The following is a 26,034-nucleotide window of genomic DNA, read 5'->3' on the forward strand; positions in this document are numbered from 1 at the left end:
TGAGGACATATATTTCCCTTTTTCAAACAGAAGGTTGTCCCAGAGCCTCAAAATTAATCTGTGTACTTGTTTTTGCTTTAGTGGAGGTGAGGGAAGAAGGAGCTTTTTTCATTTGATAAATCTGTTGGCTTTTACAGTATATTCTATTGATTTTGAACAGGCTTATATTTTAAGGTATCTTTCTTTTATTCAGTGGGTTTACGCTATGTTTCACTACCATTGCTTGTACTTTTCAGGTGTCTGTCCTGTCACGTTAGTCCATTTCCACTTTCCAGGTGTGACATTTTTCCTGGAGAAATTACAGCTGTGTTTTTTCTTTCCTGTTACCTTGGTTTAAGACATGCAAGAATCATGTGAATAATAATTTTCAAGTTGTATTAGGTATATTAAACTCCTTACAGTTGATCTTTTCATAAAGATGATGTTATCAGTGATTCAGTATGTTGTCAGAGTAAAAATGTGCAGGAAGCAAGGAGGTATATAGAAAATTTCTATTTAAACAGCTCTTGTGAACTAAGAAGATTTCTTCAAAGCCAAACTACCTAAAGAGTCAACTCAAGGATTTTTTAGTAGTTTGAGTTATGTTAAACTTTTTATGTTATATAAACTTGGTTGAACTTAGACTGATTTTAATAAAGAAATTAAATAAATATCCTTAGACCAACCTGTGGTTGAGGACCTGGCCTGAGACTGAGCTCTGTGTTGTTATTATTATTGTTGTTGTTGTTATCATCATTGTATAAACTAGATAATTTCTAAGAAAGAATTTGGCATGCCGATTCTGAACAATTTTACTTGTTAAGCTACTAACAAATTATGTCTTTCTGTGATTTAGCTGCAGGTTTGAATCATTGCTCTCCTATGTTTGTCAGTCTTTTTATGTGTTTCTTTTCTCTCTGAAGTGTCTGAAAGTGAGAATTAAAAGAAAGCTGAATGATACTGTATTGTATTAGCGTAAGCAGTTTATCTTCTGTTAATTCCTCATAGGAACATCTGTCTTCCTCAGATTCCTCACACCTACTGATTTTTAATGAATTCAATCTAATGATTCCCTCAGTAATTTTACCAACAAAGAGTTTCATGTATTTCTTTTGAGTGTCAAATTGCTTTAAAAATGACAAGAGGTATTGCATTTTTAGCAAGATATTTTTTTTTTCCTTTTTAGCTTGATGTATGTCAGTCTGTTACAAGTGAACAGATTTTTCATGATTTTTTTAATGCAAAATTATCCTCAAAAGTCCAATTCTGTCAGTGTTCTAACAATTTTTTGTCAAAAATACATGCTTCCCTTAAGTGAGGGCATATCGATCATTTTTCTATAATACTTGAAGATATTGTTGGTCTTTTTAAAAATAAGAACATCTGAGAATTCACTCAATGTTGTTCTCTTCAGTATTGCTTTTTAGGAAGGCTTTGGGAAGACTGCAGTGTTTTGTTTGTAGAAATACATCTCTCTGACTTGACTGTTTGAAGAAAAGTTGTTGTTAAAGTAGAACAGTGCAAGGCTATAGTAGGACTCTTGAGATGTAAGCGATTTTTACCCTTTGACTTCACTATGCTTTTCTTCAGCTGTGGTAGCTCTTTCCAGGCACCCGTGCTGAGCACAGAGCTCCCCTTGCTGTTGTCTAAGGCAGCAGTTTTACATAACAGTGGAAATAAAGGATTGATATGCAGGCATTTACTAGAAAGGGGATTTCTTTATTTTTAATTCTTACATATGGTACTACAGTTTAATACAGTTGTCCTCCATTGATGCCTCAAATTTTTGTGGTCTTAGCAGAGATTTTGTATTATTTTGATGATTTTTTTTTTTAGAGGTATTTGAAGTGTTTTGTACGATGAACTCAAGTTAACAAATCACTCAAAAAAAATCTTTTAACTCTCAAAGTTGTATCCATGCTTTCTCCTCAAATAAAGACAGATTCATAAAGTTAAAATTTCTGTTTTGTGTCTAAGTCAGAGATCCTTATCATCTTGCTCTCTCATTCTTCACAAAACTTCCTCTGTTCTCCTAACACTTTTAAACAGATTTTTAAAAACAAAAGGAAGGGCAACATGCAGATTTTCAAAATAAACTAAGTAACAATTTTAAAGTTATTCACATTATTTTGTCTTAAAATACACCAAATTATTTTTGAGAGAGAGAGAGAACCACACAGAACTTTTGAGAAGTGAACCTCAGAGATGTGACTGTCCAAGTGTAACAGTATTGTCAGATGCTTAAATTGCTTTCTAGGAGAATTCATTTGAAGAAAAATCAGCTGCATTGCATTGCTTTTTTCTTATGGCCACAGTTTTCCTGCATCGCTGTTTCCATTGCTTGGTATCATCTCAGGGGTCAGCTGTTCTGTGAGTTGTCTTGTTAAAACAACTGAGAACAATTTTAAGTACTTTTGACTTTGTCAGACTCCTCTAAAAAGAAGAGCCCTTCTTTAGTAAGTCAGCCATGGTGTGACACTGAGTGTACTTGGTCTGTCTTAAAAATACATGAATCATAAACTTGTTGTTCTTAATTTTTCTTTTTTGTCCAGAGACTCTAGATTCTCTTCTGTGGGAAGTTAAGCATTTCTAGAAGTTTCTGCAACACCAGGCTTTATTTCTATGGTTTTGTTAGTTAAATCAAATAAATTATATTTATGGTGGTGTGGAGCTAAGTCATTAGAAGCTTTGAAAAAGAAAAAATGCTTCTAAATTACTACAAAACTCTTTGAAAGTCATGAAAAAGCAGTAATATATTTTATGTACATTCTAAATGATTGGTTTCCCTTTTCTGATCTTAGAAATCTTCATATATCTTGTTTATATGATGTAGCTGTAGGGTAACTAGTTGACAGAAAATAAAATGCAGACACAGGAGTTTTAAATTAATTTTATATAGAGTTAAAATGCTAGTCTCAAGATAAAAATGTAGTATCATATGTCTGTTTCTCTGAGTGGTGTTGATAGTCTGTAATCACTTTCTGTGCTAGGTTGATCCTTGGGTATTTTAAGATCACTTCTTTTTTATGGCTGCTTTTTGTTACAGAAATCAGAGTCTGCAATGGAAATTTTTAAAGAAGCTGGAGTACCACGGAAGCAGAAAGTTACAACATTTAATGTAACGGATGATGCCATAATTAAACCAGGTAATCTTTTTGAGCTACTGAATATTATATGCGTAATCCTTTAACATCTGCCACTTGTAGACCTAAAGCAAGTTATGACGTGTATTTCATTTTTGTTTTGTATAGAAATTGCTGAATTCTTATTTCTTTGTCATTGAGCACAAACAAACTTTTTTCTTAGGGAAAACTAGAAAATGGGCTTTACTTTCTAGGTGATAATAAGTAGGATTTTTCCTTTTTCCCAGATACTATGTTTCTGTTGATTAGAAAATAAGTCTGATCCAAACTAGCTAATAGGAACATTGAGTTCAGAAATAAATGTCTGTAACCTTGACTCACTTGTTGGGAATAAATATGAATGCATTTACAGGAAGTTCTCTGATTATCCTTATGAGAGAGGCACTGAGAATTTTGTGGTAATGTTTCTCAGGAGCCTAAAATAGCAGTTTGAGGTTTGTTTCTTCTTGCTGCATTCAGAAGTAGGACTGATGGCTGTCATATATGGAGTTTTTTCTGGCAGCTTGGAAAGTAAAACACATTAAAACATGTTATAACAAACGTTGTCACTAAAAATCAGTATTAGAAGTTTGGAGATTTAATGAAAAGTTTTATGTTTTTAAGGTTTTATGAGCTAGTGTATTTAGGTTGCTTTCATTTTGTGCTTTTTGACAGTTATGGGTATTTTCCCAAGAATTATGTAGGGTAGGAAATTCTAATGTATTAAGTATTTATTTGCCATTAGAGAAGGTTTTTGCAAGACCTTTTTAAGACAGTGCGGTAACTGATAAAAATCAAATCTGACATGAAGAAGAAGTCTGGTCTGATAAATGGAAGCAAAAGCTTGAGATAAAGCAGAATTGCAAGTTTTCAATAAACTGATTTTGCAGTGTGTGTATTATGTACATAACATCCTTCATGTACATGATTTTGTCAGTTGACAGGCATCTTATCCCAGGTGTGTATGGATCATATAAATACAACATGAAATAATATGAGGATTTTTATGCTTGAGACTTAGGAGAGGTTTACGTCATTTCAATTTGTGTTCATACAGATTTGAAAACAGCATGAAAATGGGTGTGGACATGGAGCAATTCAAATTTCTTTTTTTTTAGTTGACTTAAAACAGGCTGGAAACTCTGTTAAAGATGCAGCTGCGTGGATCTTCAGATTAAAGTTCATTTATAATGAACTAAGTTATCAATTCTGTTGGGTTTTTTTTAAGCTGCTAATAAAAGAACATTGCACTTGGATGAAAAAAAATTGCTGAAGACAAAAGAAATCTTTAATTAAAATTAAAACTTTGATACTACAAGCACTTAGGGGAATGAGTGTAATTGCAGTCAGGTGAGTGATGTCACTGACTGACAGTAGTACTACTACTAAAGGCTAGTGCATAGGTAATTCCCAAGTGGATGAAGCTGTACTTCTGCCACAGTCTCTAGTTTGGAAACACTGTGTCTTAACAAAGCGGAAGCATTGCAAAACTTTCTTTTTTTATTCTTAACCCCATTTTTTATAAGAAGTGTTTTGGTTTTCTTTTTTTTTTTTTTTTTTTAAAAAGAAACCTCCACCTTGTGAAGTGCTAGTAATGATAAGTGGAGCATGTTCTGTTTTCTTGCCAAGTTTGTTTATTGTGAGTCTTAATTAATTAAGCATTTTGGGCTTTATCTCTTTTGGTGTCTGAAGTGCAACACATCTGAGTAAAGCCCCGACCCTTCCTTCCTACTCATCTGAAATTGGGCTAGGAACTGAGAAATGTGCTTAAGTAGTAACTACAAAGCATCTATTTTAGTCAGTGAGGCCTGTAAAAAAGAACAAATAATATGTGAATAAAAACAAAATTTTGTTTCCTTTCCTGTGACTGTAATCTACCCTGGATGGTAATGACTGGATAGTGGTTTGAGGATTTCAGCACTTAGTTGAACATGATCTCTCCTCTTCTTTTGAAGGTACTCCTTTGTATGCTGCTCACTTCCGCCCAGGGCAGTTCGTGGATGTTACTGCAAAAACGTAGGTTTCTAATGCTTTAACGTGTACGGTTCATCTTTCAAGTAGACTGGTTGAATTTGTTTTTTTCCCCCTTTACTTTGGCTTGAACTCATGGCTCACAAAAGCTGAAATAGAATTGCAAGGGTAGTGGCAGGAAATAGAAGTCCCTTCAGCCATTGGGTCAAAAATATCAAATTAACTTTCTTTGCTGAGGCTTGCTTTTGATTTTGAACACGGTAGGTAAACAAATAATACTATTAGGTCTGTGGTTCTGCATGTGTTGTCTGTTGCACATACATGATTAGCATTAGCTTGACAAACAGCTTGAGAAAGAGGTGCTCAAGCTTAGCACGGGCGAAGAGGTCTATAATGCAACATCTGTGGTATGTAGAAGTGGGGAATAAATGCTGAAAGGCATCAGTTCCTAGAAAAACTGCTTAATTTTGATTTGGTGAAGAGATGTGGAGAGAGATGTAGCATATGGACTGAAAGAAAAGCAAAAAGATAGTGAATACATTTAGCACAGCAGAGCTGTCAAATTCCTTTTTTTGTTTTCTCTCACATTCCAGCTCATCTCCTTGCCAGCAATGGCTAATGATCTTTTACTTTAATGTAGGAGGAATGATTTCCTCTCAGACCCCTGTGAATGCCAAATTAGAGCTCAAGTGGTAGAGGGTGTCAAAAGAAAAACTGGCATCTTGCAGCAAAGACTAGTCATGCCTCTTCTATTACGTCCATGATTTCCACTGCCCAAGAGAACTGAGAACTCCTATCTCTGTATTTCAGTGAAGTGTATTTTTGTTATGTTGTGGTACAAAGATAATGTTTTCCATTTGATGTTTTATTTTTTGTGTAATGGAGATAATACCCAACTGGCCTTGTTGAAATACCATCTATTGTAATTGTCTCACGTATGTGTAATACTTATAAATGTCTAATATTATTCACAGGGCTTTGTGTATATGGGGAAACAGACTATATCAGTACAGCCGAGTAGTCGGTTCTAATATAGCTACGCCTGACTACACCTATGAGGGCACCCTATTGAGAAAAGGAGGTCAAGGAGTTGACTGCAATTAGTATTTTCTATGTCAAACTTCCTTATGTAATATGTAGATCTGGTGTATTACTCATTCTACTTCTAAATTGCATTCAGTGAACAGCCTATAAGAGACAATAGCTTGTTTGCAAAGCACAGTGTCATTAGGAATACAGTCATTCCATGTAGATTAAGTGTCACGCTTTGTTAATGCAGAAGAGCTTTGTTTTTCCAGAAGTATTTCAAGATCTAGGAAAGGGGGGTTTTGGCAATGTAAAAGATACTGGTAAGCAGCCACAGGGTATTGATTTGTATCTTGTGATATGTATTTGAAAATGCTAGCAAGCTAAAAATAGACTGGGTTCATGGTTGTGTTCAGTGAATCCATCCTATCTTTTAATTCAGTATTTCTAATCTGTTTTCTTCAGATATTTGTATGATCCCATTTCAGAAATGAGCTTTTTGTTTGTACTGCTGATTTTGGTAGCATATTACATGTAATCCTGCTATACAGGTGAAGAAAAAATTCTTCAGCTAAAGAGAAAGATCAGATTTTTTTTTTTTATCATGGGTTTTCTGTCAATATGATTCTCTAATCATTCCAGTCTTTCTATGTGCGGGGGTTTTTTTTAACCTTTTTCTGTGACTTACATTCTGATTTCTACTTTTAATGTTTCTTTCTTCAATTCCCACTTTTCTAGAATGCTGTATTTATCATAGTCCCTTAACTCTTGGGCAAGAATTAAATTATTTTACTACATTTCGTTTTTTCTTTGGGTCTTTTACTTTATTCCATGCAATTCCATCCAGTGTTGCTTAGTCTCATACTTGGGTGGGGTTTGGTTTTTCTTTATCTTTCAGAATACTGTATCCATCATTCTTAGTTACTGTACCTGTAAGTACAGATTTCACAATGTCACAAAAATATCCAAGAAATGCTTCAGTGAAGGGCAAAAAAAGTTATCTTGGGAATGATTATAGCATTGAGCTATAGCATTCGGGCTGCACTGTGAGGGAGAAATGAGAACGTACTTCATGTTAGACTTGTGTTCTGAACCTCCCCCTCAAGAGGGGCCAGCTTCTCCCTACTGAACAAAGAAGGCACCTGGGGAGGTTTGGTCCACAGGCTGAAATGAGCCTTTGTACATTACTCTCTAAAGTCCCATTTTCAGGAGTGATGCAGGCACTTGAAAGATCCTAAGCTATAGGGGCATTTTGGAAAGGTGTTTAAGGATATAATGCTGGGTTACAGTAGGGAGCACAGTTTGACTTCCTGTCCTTCCTCCCGCAGCTTCCATCTTCCAGATTCAAACCATTATGGACTTAAAAGACAGTAATCCCTAAAAACTTGCTATCACCACTGGTAAAGTTTTTAGAAATATTTTTACATGAACATGTACTTTACATTTTTAAGATTGTCAGTAATTTTGTTTTACTGGAGGAAACAGTGAAGTGTGCAATGTTTGAAATCATAGATGAAAATAGCAGTGCTATTGTTAATAGCATGATTAATTCTAATTAATCCTTTAAAAAGGAAAGAAAGGAAACTAATGTCACCTCAATGAGGGGATAATATAGTGGAATATAAAGGATATTTTAATTTTTTACCAACTCTTAATGATTCAAATGAGCAAGATATCCTTTTGTTTGCTTCCTTCTGCCAAGATGTAAATCAAAAATATGCCCCTTAAAAATGAGCAAGCTTTTCTTAGGTATCGTAGCTTGAACAAAGTACTTGTACTACATTTCAGAAGTCTTGGTTAGCATCTTGATGTGGTTACCAAAGTGTAGGGTGGTTTTTTATGACTGTCTACTTGTAAACTTCCCTTGCAAATGTTTTTGTTGAAGTCCCTTGAAATGTTTTGATTCATTTATACCTCTGTGAAGAAAAACACTTCCACAGAAACAAGAAGGTTCAGTTAAAGATGTATGCAGTTTGTTTTTATTTGAAGTCTCATTTGTTCAGCACAGTATGAGTAGCTTTTAGAGCACTAACAGTAGGCAGTGCATCTGCATGCTGCCAGTCTTCTTTAGTGCTGGATTTTTTCCTTAGTGCTTATTTTCAACACTTTAAAAGCTCAGTCCTTAAGTTTTATAGCAGTCTTTAATGACAAAACTTTTCCTCAGTGCTTCAGAGGTATGTTTAAAAAATGTGTAAATGCTTAGTGCCCTTTTTGGGACAGCAGTAAACTTCAGAATTCCTGTGGCCTGATGGTCTGTTTTAGCCCTGATGTGCTTTGGGCTAAAATACATAGCACCGTCCAGAAACGCTTCTCTCACAGGCTGCGCTTGTGTGACCTCTTTAAGCTGGCGTAGTAGCAGCTGCTGCCCAAAGGGGAGGTGGTGCTCGCTCCCTCAGAGTTCCCGTTGACCTTCTATCGATGGTACTGGTGTCCTGAGTTGCATGAAGGAAAAGATCAGTGTGAGATACCTGTATTCTTCACTGGGTTAGTTTTCAGCTGGATCAGTTGCGTGCCCCAGCTTGCTGATCAGCTGAGTGAGCTTCTGCACTAGTGCAAAGATGACCAAAACACGGGGATGGGGAGAGGTGGGACCATGCCTTACAGTGGTAGCCCAGTGCTGTATGGAGATGGAGTTGTATTATACCTCATTTTTCTGCCACTTCACAAGCTGTTTCATGAACGTTTCAGGAAATCTTTGGAACATCAGAAATTTTGTCACTCCAAAGAAAAAGCCAGCAGTAGTTTTGTTTGAAATGTGCCAGAATTAAATCGTGATTCTGGTGTGTTTATGGTTTATTTAAGCTTTGCTAGGTTAACAGTGTAATCTGAGCCTGAAAGTATGCTCTACAGTTGTCTGAAGTTATTTGACTAAGTAGTTGGAATCCTTTTCCTCTATAGCATCTAAATAATTGTCTTTTAAATTAGCTAAGTTTGAAGAGTTAGCAGCAAACTAAATTGTTGCTTAATTGGAGTGCTTTATTCCAGTAGCTTTCTAAATGAAAGTTGGCTCATTAGGTACTGGCATTTTACTTCTATCAAACCTGGAAAATGAGGTTTTGTACAAAATTAGGTGGTTGACCTGAACAGCTGCTTTCCTGCAGGTGAGACTAGAACAACTGTGTGTAATTAAACTCTATTTTTAATTCTACAGAAAGATTATTTTTCTTTCATTTAACATTTGTGTGTCTTAGTTTTGCATATCATGATTGCTGCCTGTGATTCCTTTCTGGGACTCAGGTAATCATGCTTCAGTGAAGCTAGGTAAAGTAAGTGACTAAATTCCATGTATTGAAGAGCAGTGGCATTATACATATCAAGTCTAATACAGATAGGTCTTGTGCATGGTTTTTTGTTCAGATATCGTGTTTAATGTTACTGTTGTCAGAACAAAAATATATGGTCCTTGATTCAAGCCAAGACAACAGGTAGAAGATGTCTTAGCAAGAAATTGCAACAGTGTAAGTAGGATGACAAACGTTCTACTTCAGTGTGGGTTCTTGATTATCATATCTCAGAAACTGAACACAACTTGATTCTTTCAGAGGGGAATCTAGATATTAATTCTGTTTAATACATGGTTCTGGATTAAGATCCCACTTTGACAAACCTTAATGTTTTTTGAAAATATCTGAAGTTGTCAGTACTATGCCTATTAAGAGATTTTGGAGTTACACCTCTTCTTATGCATGTTTGAGTTTGTTCTAAATTAGAATTGTATTGTGTATCTTTTTAAAGATTTCACAGATTTTAATGAACAAGATGTAGTGGGATGTCAGTAGTTAGGACTTTTGGGGGAGAAATCAGGAATTCTTTTGATGCATTCTTAAATGAAATTGTGGTGCAGATCATCATAAGAAAATCATCATCTCACCTCCAGGAGAGGTACATGTTTGGTTGGTATCTTTTATACATATGTTGGCTAATGTGAAATTACATGGAATAGTGTATATAGTATACTAAAAATAGTGTATAAATATATCGTATACATAAAATAGTATATATTGTATATGTGATAACTATATGTTTTAATCTTTTGATTTGGCTAGCTCACACTAATTTACTGTTATGAAATATTCATTGGAAATGAACTCACGAGACTTTTAAGTGATAAAAGATCCAGTATTCTTTTGGGGGATTTTTGTTTTATTCACTTTTGCAAAATACTCTTTTAGGTTTAGTTTCAATAATTATTTTTCTTGTATTTTATTGGTGATACTTGCTGAATGCATTCACACCTAATAATTTTTAAGAAGGGTGAAGAGGGCAATTAAACAATTTGAAATTAATAAGTGATACTAATAGCTGACACCTGGCATCTGTTCAGAAGTCAAGAATATATTCTTACACATATTTGTTAATTTTTTGGCAGAATTAAAAAAGTTTAAGAAAACTGTAAACTGTATAAATCCTTCTCTGATTTTCCATAGTATTTGTTGAACAGCATGCATCTTAAGTTCTCTTCCTTGTTTATATAAGATGAATATTAGTTTCAAAAGCACTTTGCATTTCTTACAATTGGAAGAATGTAAAATCTTTACATTAGAAATACAGATAACTTTTGAGTCATGGAAAATTTATTCATGGTATTTATTTTTTTGCATGTAGTAGAGATATCCACCATTTATCTGAGAACAGATGACAGTCACATCAAGGCGGACTTAGGTTGGAAAAACACTATTCTAGAATGATTGAGGTATATTGGCTGAGCTACTAAGTGCCTAGTTGAACAGTCCTCCTTTCTAAATTTGATTTAAACAGATGTTAGTAGTTCCTTACTTTATTTTAAACTTTACGTTTGATTTACATAATCCTTTAGTTTTTATTCTGGTTCCAGCTTTATTTCAGATAGAGCATAAATCTAGGAAGAAATACACTGTCTGTGTAATTGTTTTTCATCTTGACGTCTTTAAAGAACATTATACATTGTTTATTCTTTTAAAAAAATAAAAAAACTCCAAAATGAAATCGAACTATAGCTGCTTCTTATTTAATTAATAAAAACTTGTTTTTATTTTCAATCACGATGGTGACTGCGTCATGTTGAATAGAAAATTAATGTTCAAACAGTTAGAAGATAAAGTGTTTTTGTAGGTAATTCAGAGACCTTCAATCCATTTTTCACAACTAAAAAAAATGAAACTGTTCTAAAACATTATTGAACTAATATGTTGAAAGAACCTTGGTAGATAGATTTCAGCATTGAGATCTCTTTCCTTGACTTTAGCCAGAATATTTCAGATGTTGGAGATTTGTTTTCATATTCCACATCAACAGATGTATGAGAATTTTCAGGTTTACCAGAGTGCTCTTTTTTAGCCTGGCTACATTTTCTAGGAATTTCCTAAGGCTTCAATATTGTAAAGTCTGAGTCTTTGTTCACAGAAACTGTGTGTGTAATTGGAAAGACCAAGAAGTAGATGAGCGTAGTCTATTGCGTAAATCATTAAACACTAGTAACTCTATCTTGTGATATAATCACTTCTTTTTGAAAATATCTTATGGCATTTGATGAAGTAAACATTTTTTTCAAAATGCATCTCTTACAAGTATTAACTATTTCTTATATTTTTATATTTTATTAAAAAGTACAATTTACAGTGTTCTAAATTGTTCATGCCTAAAAATGAACAATTTGAATGAAATATTGAAGTGGTTTCATGACATCAGGCATTTGTGCTTCTTGATTAAAGTTGACAGTACTGTTTTCTTTTAAAATGGTAGCTTTCGGTGGTTGTATGGTTTTCTCTGAATTGCAAGTACATTTCTGCAGCTAAAGAATTAATCATGCCCCCAATCTGCTCGCTCTGGTAACTCACAGCTGTTGTTATGTGACCCACTTGCAGTTGGTTTTGGAGAGTTTGCTAATTCCATCTTCCAGCTAGAGGTGCCAGAAGTAGTTTACTTGGAAAACATGGCAAATAATAGGTAGTTTCAAAGAAAAAAATAGCATTTTGGCAGAACAGATATGAGGTTTCCTATAGCTTAGTTTCTGCTGTGTATTTCAAAGTTATTAATCCCCTAGCAATCTGCAGACATAGAAAAAGACATATTTTGAGCCTGTCTTAAAGCGTATTTTTCAAACAGTTTTTTTACAACTATCGCTGTTCATTACTGCAAGCTTTCAAAATAAGCTGATTCATGAGAAACTGGTGTAACAAAGCCTTGCATCCTTTAGATTTCTGTCTTGTGTTCCTGATCCCAGGTAACCCAGGTCCTTCCTCTGGCAGATGCCTTCAGCTCCCTCTCATAGCCCTGACCCTCTCCATATCCCCATGTTGCACCACCGTCTGCTGGCCTGGAAGGACTTTCTTGCTGGTGGCAACCACTTGCATGACTGGCCAACTGGCAAGCCAAAGGAACAAATCACTACTTTAATCCTGTTTTAGCATTTCCTTAGTTGGGTGTAGGAAAGGAGCAAAAAAAATTCAGGACTTTCTAATCAATAATTTTGATTTCAAACAATTACATATCTTTCTTCTGTGCCAAATTTAACTAGAATTGACCACTAGGTTCTGAGCAGGGAAGGGGAAAACCAAGAGACGGACACCGTGGTTGCACAAGTCTTGTTTCCTTACGGTTCTGTGGCTTTAGAGAGTCTTTCCATTTGTGGCTGGTTTTGACTGTAGTTGATTTGCTCTAGGCAACTAGGCCAGCAATCAGAGGAGAATTATTCAAGTGGAAGAGGAAAGAATCCACTTTTTGTGAATGTTGGTGTTTTCTGCATTTGTATATTTTCTGTAGTTTTTAATGGTAGTGCTTTTCTGATCAGGGGAGTCAGCAAAATTTTGTCCATATATACGGCGTGCTGTATGCATGCTCATACCTGGTTTTATTTTCCTGTGTTTGGCCAGAAGGTTCTAATGCTTGAACTAATAGGACCATGACATTGCAAAGTGTGTTAGCAGAGAAAAGATTTCTGTAAACTGGAGGAAAAGGATCATCTTGTTAAATCAATTAAATAATCAGTGCAGCCATAAACCCTGTGGTCAGACTTTTCCTTTTGGAAATAGGCGATGCTAGTTTAAACACACACTTCAATCAGCTTTTCTTTTGTGCAGTGGTGAGGCAATTTTTCCTATTGAGTCTGTCCCTGCAGTAAACAGAGAACTCCAAAGCCAGTAATGCTATCATGTGCCTCAAAGATTAAGGCATGGACTCTGAAAATATGTTTTATTTGTTATTGTGTTTTAGACCTTATTTGTCAGATGAGTACAGAACCAAGACAGTTAAGTGTTTTCACTACACACAAAACTTTTCAAGAGATGAGTCTATCGTAGTTTGGAAAAGAAATGTTCCTTGGTTTATTTTTATGCTAGTCTTAAGAGTCTCTTTCCTCTCTTGATGGTTAGGGCCTGTCATTAAGTTTTGGTATGTGTGGTTATACAGTTGCTTTTTATTCATTTTTTGGAGGGTTTTTTTGTTTGTTCTGGTGTCCACTTGGTGAAAGCTTCATTATGGTACCATGTATTGAGGACCATCACAGCAAGGAGCGTTTTATGTTAGTCTTTTTGCCTATTTGACTCTCTTCTAGTGCTGCTTATTCTGTAAAGCAGCCTTTAAGTATTGCCCTAGAATATGTTTATGGTATAAAATACAGATTTTTTATTTTAAATATATTCTTTTCTCTGCTGAGCTTTGCTAAAGGTAAAAAGATCATGAGCCTGACTGAAATTATTGGTTATTGCTAGAAACCTTAAGTCTGACTGACCCAGGTTTGTTTCTTAATTATTTTTCTTTTCAGAATTGGTAAAGGATTTCAAGGTGTCATGAAAAGGTGGGGATTTAAAGGTCAGCCTGCGAGCCACGGCCAGACAAAAACTCACAGACGTCCTGGAGCAATATCTACCAATGTGAGGATTCTTATTTCCTGTTTAAACATTCTTCAGTATTTTTAGAACTGCTTACTAAAAATGAACAATTTCACAATAGCTAGCTGTTACCATCTACTCTGTGGTAGCAGAGAATCCCAGCTGTTTCAAAGGAAGTTCAGAAACCTGTGTAATGAGCAATGCAGATAGCTGTTCTCTTATGCCTCAATTTATGAATATTCTATATTGCTGGTAAGTGAGAAAACATTTTAACTGAGCAAATTGTGGTATTTTGTAGTATAACTGAGGTAAATAGTCTCAATGCTTCAAGGAGAGTTCTAAGAATCTTTTATCACAGCATTTATAGATTGGAAAGGATTTACCCGTTATTTTATACTGCAGATATTGTACTATACTTTGGAACCTTAGTTGCTTTTATCACCTTGCCTGGCTTGTGTAGCTGCTTAATGAACGATTTGATTCCCAAAATAGTGTGTTGGCTTCTAAGCATTTTTAAGCAGAGTACAGAGTAATATTTTTAAGTTTCAAACTATAAATAATATTAGTTTAAAAGCTCTTTGGAACAGATTCATTTAAAACCTTGTCTCTATAAAGGTTGCACAACGTGTAGGCTGAACTAAGAGGGATTTTTGCAAACTAGCTTGGTTATACAGAATTAAGACCAACTGAGTCACAGTATTGAACCTGAATTGTCTGTAATTTTCTTAGAGAAATTTAAATAAAAAATTAAAAAATATTAATAATGCTCAAGAGAATAGTAAAAGCAAAAAGGCACCAGGCGATGAAGTTAGAGTAATTGAGACTGTAAAAGCATACAGTACTGGTTTATAGTCCTTCGTTTCAGCTGGAAAATGAATTCTACACCTGGCACTGTTTTCTCTGAAGACTGAAGAACGTAAATATTTGAACATACAACACTTTATTTTAGCAGATGGTATTCATCATTACAAAATAACCCCTCTTTTCTTTAAATTAGAATTTCCTAAGCAGTAATGCTGGATGTAATTTCACAAAGTATGTAGAATGGGAAATAGTATTGGAAATAGGTATGATGAAAAGGAAACAAGGTGAAAGGATGCAATAGGGGAAAAACAATGCCTCAATTTTTATTTTCCAGTCTAGTGTTGAGCACCTCAGATATTTTTGTAATCCTGCATTGTTCGGTACAGAATCCTGTCCCTAGAACTTCATTGCAGCTGATTTCCTGAAATCATGATTTCCACACGAGTTAAAAAAAAAAGAAAAATTAAGGAATAACAGAGCGATGCAGGAGACTGAGACAAATCTCTTGATAATACTGTAGAACTGAAAACTATCACACTTATTCCTGCCTTTTCTTTTCCACCTTTATCCTCCAGGTTATACCCAGCCAAACAAAAATGGGCTACAGAAACTAAGCAATGGCAGGGAACGTAATTAAAAATTCTGTTCTCAAAAATACATACTTTAAAAATTCTGTTTTACATCAGTATAAAACTCATGGATTAGGGAGAGGGGAGGAGCTACAGTATATCTTCATTTTGGCAGCCTCCAGGGCAGGACTGCTCTGGAGCTCTCTGGTAGCATCCACAAGTAGTTTAGGCAAGTTTCCAGCTGCTACGGTCTGTGATGTAGGTGAGTGTCTTGTGTTGACAGGGGTTTTAGGAAAAAAAACTTTTCTTGATTTTCACGAAGTAGAAGTATGGGATGAGTGCAGATTTTGCTCTGAATCTATACACATTAAGTATGAAGCAAATCTAGAAACCCTTTGTTGATATAACAGTATTTACAGCAATTTTATGATTGAGGTCAAGTATTTCAGATAACATGTAGAGTAATACCTAACCTCCAGCAGGAGGTATTTAAAATGCTAATCAATATGAGATATTTTCAATATTAGATATTTTCAACATTGGACATACCAGCATATTTTCTTTGGTGCTCCTCTTGAGTTTGTAAGTGTACCTGTTGCAGTTACATGGTTTTTTGGCCCTGTTTTTGTCTAGAAAGCTGCCAAAGTTTATCGCGGAAAGAAAATGCCTGGTAAAATGGGTAACATCTATAGGACATCTTTTGGATTAAAGGTGAGTTCTGAGTATACTAGAATGCATATAGGGTGGTTGCATTGCCAAGCAACGGACTTAGCCATGTAGCCTTGTGTTGGTGTACTGTCTGTTACTTCTGTCAGAATCCAGACAGCAGCATCGTGAAGTAAGCAAGCTGGAAAGACAAGAGCAGCAAATGTGTGCTCCTGTCTTCTTTTGGGCTACAAATAAGTTATCTGAGCTCCCTTTGGGTATGTGTACCCTGGGAACTGGGATTTCAGGTGATACTTCCACATCTGATGTGTTTTTCACTGTGTCCCTTGACTTCTGCCTTTGAAGTGGGAAAACAATCAGGTTTTGGTGACCTTCAGTTAATGTTTTCATACCTGTTCCACTTGTTCAAACCCAACCTAAGTCTGAGTTGTTTGAAGTCCTAACTTTATCATGATCCTTCACTTTCATGTGCAAAAAGGGGATTATAATTTCTGTCTAGATTCTGATGTGTACATAGCTGCAGCAGTTCCTGGGCTATTACAGCTACTATTCTCTGTTTCTGAAGGCAACCTCTGCAGTTTGCACAAAAAGCATATTAGCCTCTAGTTTGCAAAACAGTGTGCTGCTGCTCTCTGCTAACTAAAACTAATTTTTTGTAACAGAAAACATGCATGTTCAGTTGAGCACCTCATAGAATTAAGAAATTAACAAATGGGCGCAGTAACATTTTCATGAGCATATTTGTTTTAATTTGTCACATGTGATGTTTTTCAACAGCTGTTGCTGTTAGAAGAGACTTGGGAGCTTCGGTTGGTGTTATGCTGAACAAAGAGCTGCCTTACCAAATATAGCCTGATCACAAGCCCTTAATAGACTCCCGCATTAAAAAGCTGTGCCCTCAGAGTAGCGTGTGACTGAATTTTGTGGCAAGTTTAGGCCTGTGCAGAACATTCTTCTTCCCCAGAGTACCACCTCCAGTTAATCAGTTTGTGCTTTGCTGGACTGCTGTTTGTAAAACTGGGAATAATCTCTAAAACGTACTCAATGTGTGGGTTTTTTCTGTCTCCTAGGTGTGGAGGATCAACACAAAACATGACATTATTTATGTAAATGGGTCTGTTCCAGGTCACACAAATTGTCTGGTGAAGGTATGTTTGCTAGTTTCAACTTACTGGTATTAGTGACTCCTAAGCTCTCTACAACTCTCTTCTTACAAAAGGGAAAACATTGGTTGAATGTAATCTTCATTTCTTCAGAGTCCCTTCTTGTACTATTGAATTAAAGGGCAGTAGGATCAGTTCTGTAGAAGAGTGATTAATAGGGGCAGTGGGTCACCACTTCCTCTAAACGGCCCATTCTTAGCTTTGCACTGGTGTTGTGCACCCCTGTAGCATATGATAAACCAACACAGTCGCTGTAACCCTGTGGTAAGTGTCTCAGGGCTAGGTCCATCCCCTTTTAACACTAACCTGAGTCAATAGAATGGTAGTGAGATTTCCAGAGTATTATTTGAGGGCTGTATTCATGAACAGAAATACACAGCAAGCACAGCTTTAAAGGTTATTCAAAGTATTCCCATACACAGTAGCAGTTAGCTTTCCAAGGAGCAGTTGAGGTACAGGAGGAGACAGCTGGAGTTCACAATAATGATATGAGTTCCCTTTGCAATCAGTATAAATGTGTCAGTGTTATTTTCTGTGGCATTCTACAGAATTAACTTCAAATTTTATGGAGATTATTTCAGGATTGTCTATGAAAAACTGAAACAATGAAGAGTCTAATATGTGTTCTTACAATGTAAATAATCCACATCAAAGCAAGAAAAGTGCTTTTAAGGATTATTTTCAAAATAGACTTTTCTTTCTAATTAGGTTTATTCTACACATCCGCAAGCACAAATTACTTGGAGGAAGTTGTTTCCTTTCTGACTTAATAGAGTACAGGGTATCAAACATCTTTATTATGAATTATTATAGAGATTTTGTTGTACATATACCTATATATATGATATATAGTTTAAAATCCTCAGAAGTATTGTAGGGATTTAAATGATCCAGTTCTTGACAAGTTACAGAGTTCATCAAGTTCAGATGTTTTCAACTAGTTTATTATGTTCTTGCCATATGGGCATCCAGTTTCTATTATGTATTTCCTAGTTGTGGAGCAGAACTCCACAGTTGCTGAGCATTAAGTAAAGCAACCCTAGCTTTCAAACAGGTGTTTTACACACAGCTAAATGAAGTTTATTGTTGTGTTTCTCTCACTGTAAATAAAGCCTTTTTTTCTGAGTGAGGTATCTCTAAACTGCTTTGATTGTAATGTCCGGCCCAAGCCTGAAGAATACATTACACATTTCTCTCCCAAGGTAGTGAAAATCAGTTAACAGATATCTGGGAGAAGTAGTTTTCAGGATAACTTCTGCAAAATTAGTGGGCGTGACATCAATGACATAGAATTAAGACTGTAGTTTGACTGGCTTTTCATCCATATATTGGACTGAATGACCTTTTCTTCAGCTGTGTTTTAAGTATTTTTTTCTAATCCTGAGCCATGAACCTGGTTGCTATGTGTTATTCTGAGGTTTAATTAAGTGTGAATTTGTTGTACGGTGTTATTTTTAAATTATAACATATGTATACAAGCAACATAATGTAGCTGAAAAACTAAGTAACATTTGATGCCCAGACTTTATTCTTTGATCTTAATAGTACTGTTAAGCAAGCGCTAATTGTTGCACGAGGTTGTGCATCTTGTTCTCCTAGTCATGCTGTTAAAACCCACACTTACATGGTTCAGTGGCAGCTGCATGTACATCTCAGATGTCTTATCTGCAAGGATACAACATTTTATGAAGCCATTGAGAGTCTGAATACAGTACTTACTTCTACAAGCTCCTAACTTTTATTCTAACTAGACTCAGTAAATTCATTTTTTCATTTCTGGTTTTAAGTGAGTTAAGAAAACAAACTTTATTAAACACCTGTAATATAAACTGTTTTTAAAAGCAAAGCTGTGTGTGTTGATACCACACGTTCTTATGTGCACCGTGAAGACCTCATTTAAACAAGTCGATGTCCCCTTGCTAATCAGACACTGCACACTTCCGCTTGGAGAAGAACCTACTAGAAGTGTTACATGCTTTCCCTCATGATTGGGTCACTTCCACCTTCTCTTTTTCTTTACTCAGACATTACTCTTGCCTAGGCTGGAAAGCATCCCTCTTAACACCTTGGATTTACTGGTTTTGTTCTGAAAGCAGTCCTGCTGTTAACTTAAAAAAAATCCTTGAGGCAGCAATACTGACATAGTCAACAGCCTTGTTAACAGGAGGCTGCTGGACCAAGCCATCTGAGCATATGCAGTAAAACAACCATGTTGACATCTGTGATATGAAGAGGATAATGGACTTTGATTGCAATGGCAGTCTGCTGCATACCATTTAAGTGCTTGCCATGTCCAGAAGTGATTTCTGTTCATTTCACTCGCCATGGATGATGATTGGAACTTTATCCTAAGACCAAAAATGAAAATGGCTCCATTGGTTTTTTTCAAGTAAACTTAATCCATCAGTATTAACTAAGTGGCACAAGGCACTTTTCTGACTGCCTTACTAATCCTTGTACATGATGTCTACAAGATATGGAATCTGCATTAATTGTAAGTTACATATATTTGAAAATGGTTTCAGGTCATCATTATCTACAATTTAGAAGTCCAGGTATCTTCAAGCATGCATTTTGGCATACGCATTTCAGAGTTGCAGCTAATTCCATTAATGAGGGTTGAGGATTCATGGGACGAAGGAGGGATTTCGTCCCTTACAGCTCTTTGATTGACATAATACAATATTTGAAAGATCTTGACCAAAGTGCTCCAGACTCAAACTTTCATGGCTTTTTAGTAATAAATAACATTGTTTGAGATGAAGGCACAGTAGTAGGTATTATTACTATTAAGAAACAGATTTTTTTAAAATTGCCTCCACTCGCATATTTGGTGATTGGAGGGAGTATGTAGTCAGCAACAGTTCATTCCAGTTCCTCAAGCTGGTGAATCCATTCTGTTTTTTTTTTTATTTCCATAAGCCATATGAATTACATGTATTAATTAAATTTTTTCCCCTTATATTTTCAAATACACCTCTGAAGAGTAGAGAAAGCTTTAATTAAAAAAGCATGCAAAGCAATACTATTTGGCATGTGTTCTCTATTTTCTGTTTTTTCTTTCTCCACTTAATCTTGCTGCACTAATCTGTGGTGGTTTTAGCTTGTGTATTATGCCTTTCTTCCAGAGTGTTTTCTTGTTTGCATATAGACTTCCACTTTCTATACATTGTTGTATATTTTTTTGGATCTGTAGTTGGGGAGAGAAATTGTGGGTATTAGCATTCATAATTACTGTTCATTCCACTAAATACCTGCCTACAATTAGGCAGGACTAATGTCTAGGGGATTTGGATCCGTCTGAGCTCAAAAAGTGGAATATCGCATAATGCTTTTCTCTTTGTGTGTCTCTAAGAGGAAGGCATTTGTGTTCAGCACTCACTCTGTGTTGCTTGGTAACCATTAAAACCACGGTGCACCTTAAAGCATGTATTTATTTTGTGTGTTATGTATTTTTGGAAACTTAGTGCATCAGCACTGTATCCAGACGGAGATGAAGCACTTAAATTTTTCAAGTTTCATTTTCAGCAGAATAGAAGTGCAGAATACTAGGATTGATGAATTCCTGGTTTAATTAGAAATCAGTTTTCATTTGATATTGCACACTGAAGCATGCAGGTAAATAACTGACATAAGTAATGTTTCTAGCCAACTGGAAAACTAATCAAAAAAGCTTACTTTAGCATGGATTTCTTTCTTAATGACAAGGTCTAATAAAATTAAGAAACTTTAGCAGTGTGCTAGAATGTATGGAATTTTTCTGTTACAAGAGTAACATCACAGAATAAGCTTTTGTAAATTAGTGTGTTGTGCCTATCAAGATAGCCTACCTCAGGTAGTACCTGTTTCTCTTGGTGTATCTTCTTAGATCACAGGGCCTGTAGTTGCTGTCTGTGGTGTTGATCCTCTAGGAAAAAAAGCTAATAGATTTTTCTTTTGGAAGCTTATGGCTCTTGATTTCTCTCCCAAGTATATTACCAAAAAGTTCTCTCTTCTGAGTTTTTTGTTTGGTTTGTTTTTTAAGACAAAATAAGGCTGGTTAGAAATGGATACAGTCCTTGAATTCAGTTTTCTGTCTAGCTTCAAAAATAGCAGAGAAGCTGAGCTAGGTAATTTATGACATCTGAGGAGATTATTTCTAACATTCTGCATATTTGAACACATTTTCCTGTTTCGCAAACAACTTGCATTCTTTGCTGTGGTTGCTAACACAGCCTGAAGCCCTATTAAACTACAAATGTGGGTTGTGACTTAAGCATCAAGTTTTAATGCCTGTTTAAGACCATATTAAGTATTTCGTGGTGAAAGATCTCTGAATTTTTATTTGTTTATACTACCTATTATGCCGTCAATATATGGGACATGCATATGTGCAGTTTATTGTCTGTAATAGCCTTTATGACTGTTTTAAAGATTTAGTGACAAAATCCCAACCAACTCCAATTTCATCTTTCTCTAGTATTTTTCTTAATAAAAAACTTCACAGAGAATATACTGTAGTGTATATACACTACTATATATACCATCTATCTGTAGTATAGTGTACTATAATATACAGTAGTATTAATACAGAAGTTGAGCAAGCCAAGTGATTATGTAATATTGAGTTATACAGTGAATGTTTTTATGGATTGTAATAACCAGTTGGGCACTCAGCCTAATTCCTTCTATGGGTGAGAGCTAAATTCACTGGATTTTAGTAACACAGAGCATTAAAACTTATTCCTTTATTAGGGATGCTCTCAGGACATTACTGGGAGAACAGGAAGAGCTGTGCTGGGTCACATGTGCTTCTTGTCTGTGTACATGGTCATACAGGCAAGTGTAACTGCTGCTGCATACCATTTAACCCCTTTATAATATTGTGAAATTATTGTGCAGGAATCTGAGGTAATACATACAGGAAACCTTTGGTATGCTGCGCCCTTCATAAATGTAAAGGGAGTCATTCAGTAATTCTCTTGAGAAGACAGATAAATCATACCATGTTTTAAGTTGATAATTGGTACTTTCAGATGTAAAATGAAATTGAGTTCTTCCTTTTGATAGGAAGAATAATAATAATATCTAACAACTTTTGAAACTTAGGGAGAAAGAGGCATGTTTGTTCAGTTTGGTAGTGGTGCTCTAAGATGGTGCTTCAGGAGTAGAACTTAAATTGCATTTGAAAGCAATGAATGTAGAAGACGATGGAAAAAGAGCAGTAGTTTTCACCGGTCAAAAGAACTACTGTGTCAGTTACACCAATCAAAAGAAAGAGCATATCAGAAGAAAATAATTTTAACATCAGATGTGGCTTGTGCTTCTGGGATCTGTCAAGCTTCTGAGGAGTTTGGAAGGGGCAAAATGAAACAGTATTGTACTCCTCTGAAAGCAACAATGGTCTGTTGAAAATGTTTCATAAGAATCTTAAAACTACTTTAAGAATTCTCCTTATCACATAAGAGGCGCTATCTGCAAAATGCCACTTGACATTAATATGTAAAATACAATGTTAAGGCTGAACAGAAATCTTACATTTATTTAGATAAACTAATGCAGGACTGAGATTAGACTGTTGGGTTTGCCTTCAGTTAGGAGCAGATGTCTTACTCCTAAGTCCTGTGATAAGTTGCTGTTGTTTTAAGGGGGGGGGGGGGGGGGGGGTTAAAACAAACATTTAAATTCTGTTCATTTTCCAGGTGTCCAAAACTGTCTGTAATGACACAGCCTGTATGTAACAGCACATATTATTACATGATGAGAATAATCCACAATAATGAAAAAGTAGACATGAAAAACATTTTAATAAGATATCTATGAAATGAATAAGTTATCAGAAATAAAATAATTTGATCTTCCTAATATTGTTGTAACTCGTGTGGAGACCATGGGGATTTTTGCTGTTGACAAAGAAGGCTTATGATGTGTAATAGGATTAGGGAGTAAAAGAGAAAGGGGCAAGGGAAATAATAGGTAACTGGTGAAGTTATTAAAACATGTTTTCATATAGTAAAAGAAACAGCAGCAACGTATTGAAAGGGAAGGATGACTTAGCCTCAGCAGTTCAGATGGCACTGTTGAAGCTATCTGTGTTTCCTCTGAACTCACTGCTGCTGGAACTGTTGCAGCTAAGGTCTTTGGACTTGGACCTCAGCCTAGTTTATTCCATGTAGGTACCTAGTGTAAATTGCTGTCTGCCGGGACTACAGGTACTTCAGTAGTTATGCGTGGCTGTTTACAAGTAAATAGAGAACACTTTTCAGAGGGAGGTGTCTGGTAGAAGAGGAGTGATCTACTTGAAAAGCTAAGTAGCCATCCTAACCAGTACATGTTGAGCACTTCACCCCTTCATTCTTAGCAAAAGGTTTTCTTTTGTTTATCAAGCCTGCACTTAGAAAACTGTTGGAACTTCTTCAGGGGAAAAAAAAAAACAAAACAGTTTTTCAGAAGCTGAAGTTTAAGTCAAATTTATTGTGCACTTCATCTGCAGGAATCCTCATGGACTTTGGGAAAGGCTCAAGTAATAGCAGATATGAATCTGGTAAATATAGTGCTGACAGAATAGAATTTTCAATGGGCATAAAATCGTTTTATTTAATTTCTGGTATAAATCACAATTGTCCTGTGTGAGGTTTTTGTCCAATGAAGTAAGAACAAGCTTCCTGTTCTTTAAAAGCCCACCAAAAAAATAAGAGGAAGAGCTTATCTTCTCTATACTAAAATTTTGTCTAATCTATTTGTACTTTTTTTTTTAAATCCAGTTGAGTATAGTGACTGAAAGGGATTATTACAGCTCAGGAGGAAGATCATATGTAACAATATAGAAATGAAGAATTTAATTTTAAATAAAATTTCATCACTTGAGAATTTGTAGCTCTTTTTTTTTCTTCAGAGATACCAGCTTTCTATCTTCTACTGCAGACAAACTGCTTTTTGCTGATAATTCTAGCTACTAATTTTCTTCAGAGATTGGAGTTTCAGGGGCTAGATTTTAAATCTTTCCACACGTAGAGAGGTCAGTAAAGAAAAGTAGTTTCTCTGTGGCACTACAGTTCTTGGAAATTAACTTTCTTAAAGGCTCCTGTTCGACAAACTTGGGTACTGATTCCTGGCTGAAGAATTTTAGATGCTTAACTTTGCAGTCACTGAACAGCTCTGCAGTAGCCAGAGGGACTGAATACAGTACATGCACATATCTTTGCAAAATTAGTTGCCATAATTAGTTTGTATTGTAAATACAAAAGCATGTCTTGGTTGTTGAAGAGGTGATTACACTGCATAATATAACTTGGTATGTCAGATAGGAAAGTAATGTGGGATATAAGCACAGTTTAAACAAGCCATACTTACACACATTTATTTTAATAACATTTTAAAATATTGAGCAATGAATTCATAAGAGTAGGTTTTGATTCTCTGAAAGTAGTGATAAATTTATTACGTGATAAATTCTCTTTGGGTTTTTTGTTTTGTTTTGCTGGTTTTTTAAAAACTCCTTAATGATGGGTACAAAATGTTAAATTCAGTAGCTGGGGTTGATATAACTGATGATTATATCTGGAATTCTTCAGATAAACAGGTGTAATGTGAATGCTGTTGTTTTATTTTCTTATACATGCAAGATGATTTCTTTAATTTCTAGTGTATTGCTGTCTGAAAGTCTTCTGTAAGATTTATTAACCCTACCCTCCCCCCTCCTGTTTTTTAGGTCAAAGATAGCAAATTGCCTACTTATAAGGACTGCAATAAAAACCCTCCGTTCCCTACGTTTTTTGCTGATGGAGATGAAAAACTACCAGAAGACCTGTATGATGAGGAGATTTTCCAGTTCACAGATCCGTCTCTCACATATGCATAATCTTCTTCACCTCTTTGAAAACACACAATTTTGTTATTTTCACGAACTTTGCAGTGCTGTATAAAAGTAAACCTATGAATTGCAGTCTTGCCAACTGACTTGAACACTTCAGATATTGCCATTTTGGTCAGGTAATAACATTTACCACTGTCAATTTCAAACCTGTATTTTAAAGCAGCACGTGACTCTGAGGGGCAGGTTGTAAAGCACACCAACTGGTTTGTCTTCAGTGATCTTTTGTCCTCTGTCTCAGGCTGTGAAAACTTACACGTTTCTGAAAAACTGTTGTTTTGAAGATGGTTCCATTTAATTTTCTGAATGCTACCAAACTCTGTTTCTCTTTTGTGGAAAGTATTCTGGCCAACTCTGATGAATCAGAAAAACTTTCGAATCTGCCTTGGCATCTGGGGGGATCCATGAAGAATAATCCAAAATAAAACAAGAAAATGCATTGCTCTGTAGCAGCATGAGCTTGTTTTGTTTCCTTCTTTTCACCAGAGCTCTTTCTCTCCTTTTGCTTTAATGTTGTGTTGAGTTTAAAGTAGCAGATACCCAAGAAATTTTCTAGAGGAAAGATGATGCCAACCACTGTCTATCTCTTCAGAGAGTTCTGGCAGTGTGTACGGTGAGGGGGGTGTTCGGATGGGAAATGTTCAGTAACAAAGCAGCACTAAGACTGCAGTGGCCACCTGTTTGTTGCCTTTGCTGACAGCTTGTTCTGAACTTCACAGAAGATCCCTTGCATGCTCTTTGGAGAAATATCTCTGCATCTACAGTTGTCTCTGTATTGGATTCTTATGCTGTTACAGGAGAGCTATTACAAAGAAAACAGGCCAAATGTGAAGGATTTGTCTTTATGATAACACTAATTTTTCTTCTACCCCACCTTCCAGTAATAGCTGGAATCAATATGCTCCTTTTATTTTTCTTCTTATGTGATTTACTATTTATAAGTCTGATCTTTTGAATGCTGTAAATCCTCTCACATACAGAAAGCAAGTACATGCATAGCTGTCAGTGCCATCTGAGCGCTTACTTACAAGCCCTGCAGTAGTTCAAGAATTTGCATGTACTAAGCTACCGTTA

The 26,034-nt window shown here is 35.6% G+C and overlaps 1 protein-coding gene across 1 annotated transcript in view; it reads left to right on the top strand.

Moving 5' to 3' along the window:
• MRPL3 (mitochondrial ribosomal protein L3) overlaps positions 1-25,415 on the top strand; it is a 31,200-nt gene extending 5,785 nt beyond the window's left edge. Inside the window, exons 5-10 of the mRNA XM_050915717.1 lie at positions 3,026-3,125; positions 5,057-5,117; positions 13,840-13,948; positions 15,913-15,990; positions 17,016-17,093; positions 24,799-25,415. Of these exons, the coding sequence (XP_050771674.1) occupies positions 3,026-3,125; positions 5,057-5,117; positions 13,840-13,948; positions 15,913-15,990; positions 17,016-17,093; positions 24,799-24,948 (576 nt within the window). The 3' untranslated portion in view covers positions 24,949-25,415. The remainder of the gene's footprint in view (positions 1-3,025; positions 3,126-5,056; positions 5,118-13,839; positions 13,949-15,912; positions 15,991-17,015; positions 17,094-24,798) is intronic.
• The last annotated feature ends 619 nt before the right edge of the window (positions 25,416-26,034 follow it).

Source organism: Gymnogyps californianus, chromosome 2, assembly GCF_018139145.2.
Source record: "Gymnogyps californianus isolate 813 chromosome 2, ASM1813914v2, whole genome shotgun sequence".
Taxonomy (NCBI): Eukaryota; Metazoa; Chordata; class Aves; order Accipitriformes; family Cathartidae; genus Gymnogyps; species Gymnogyps californianus.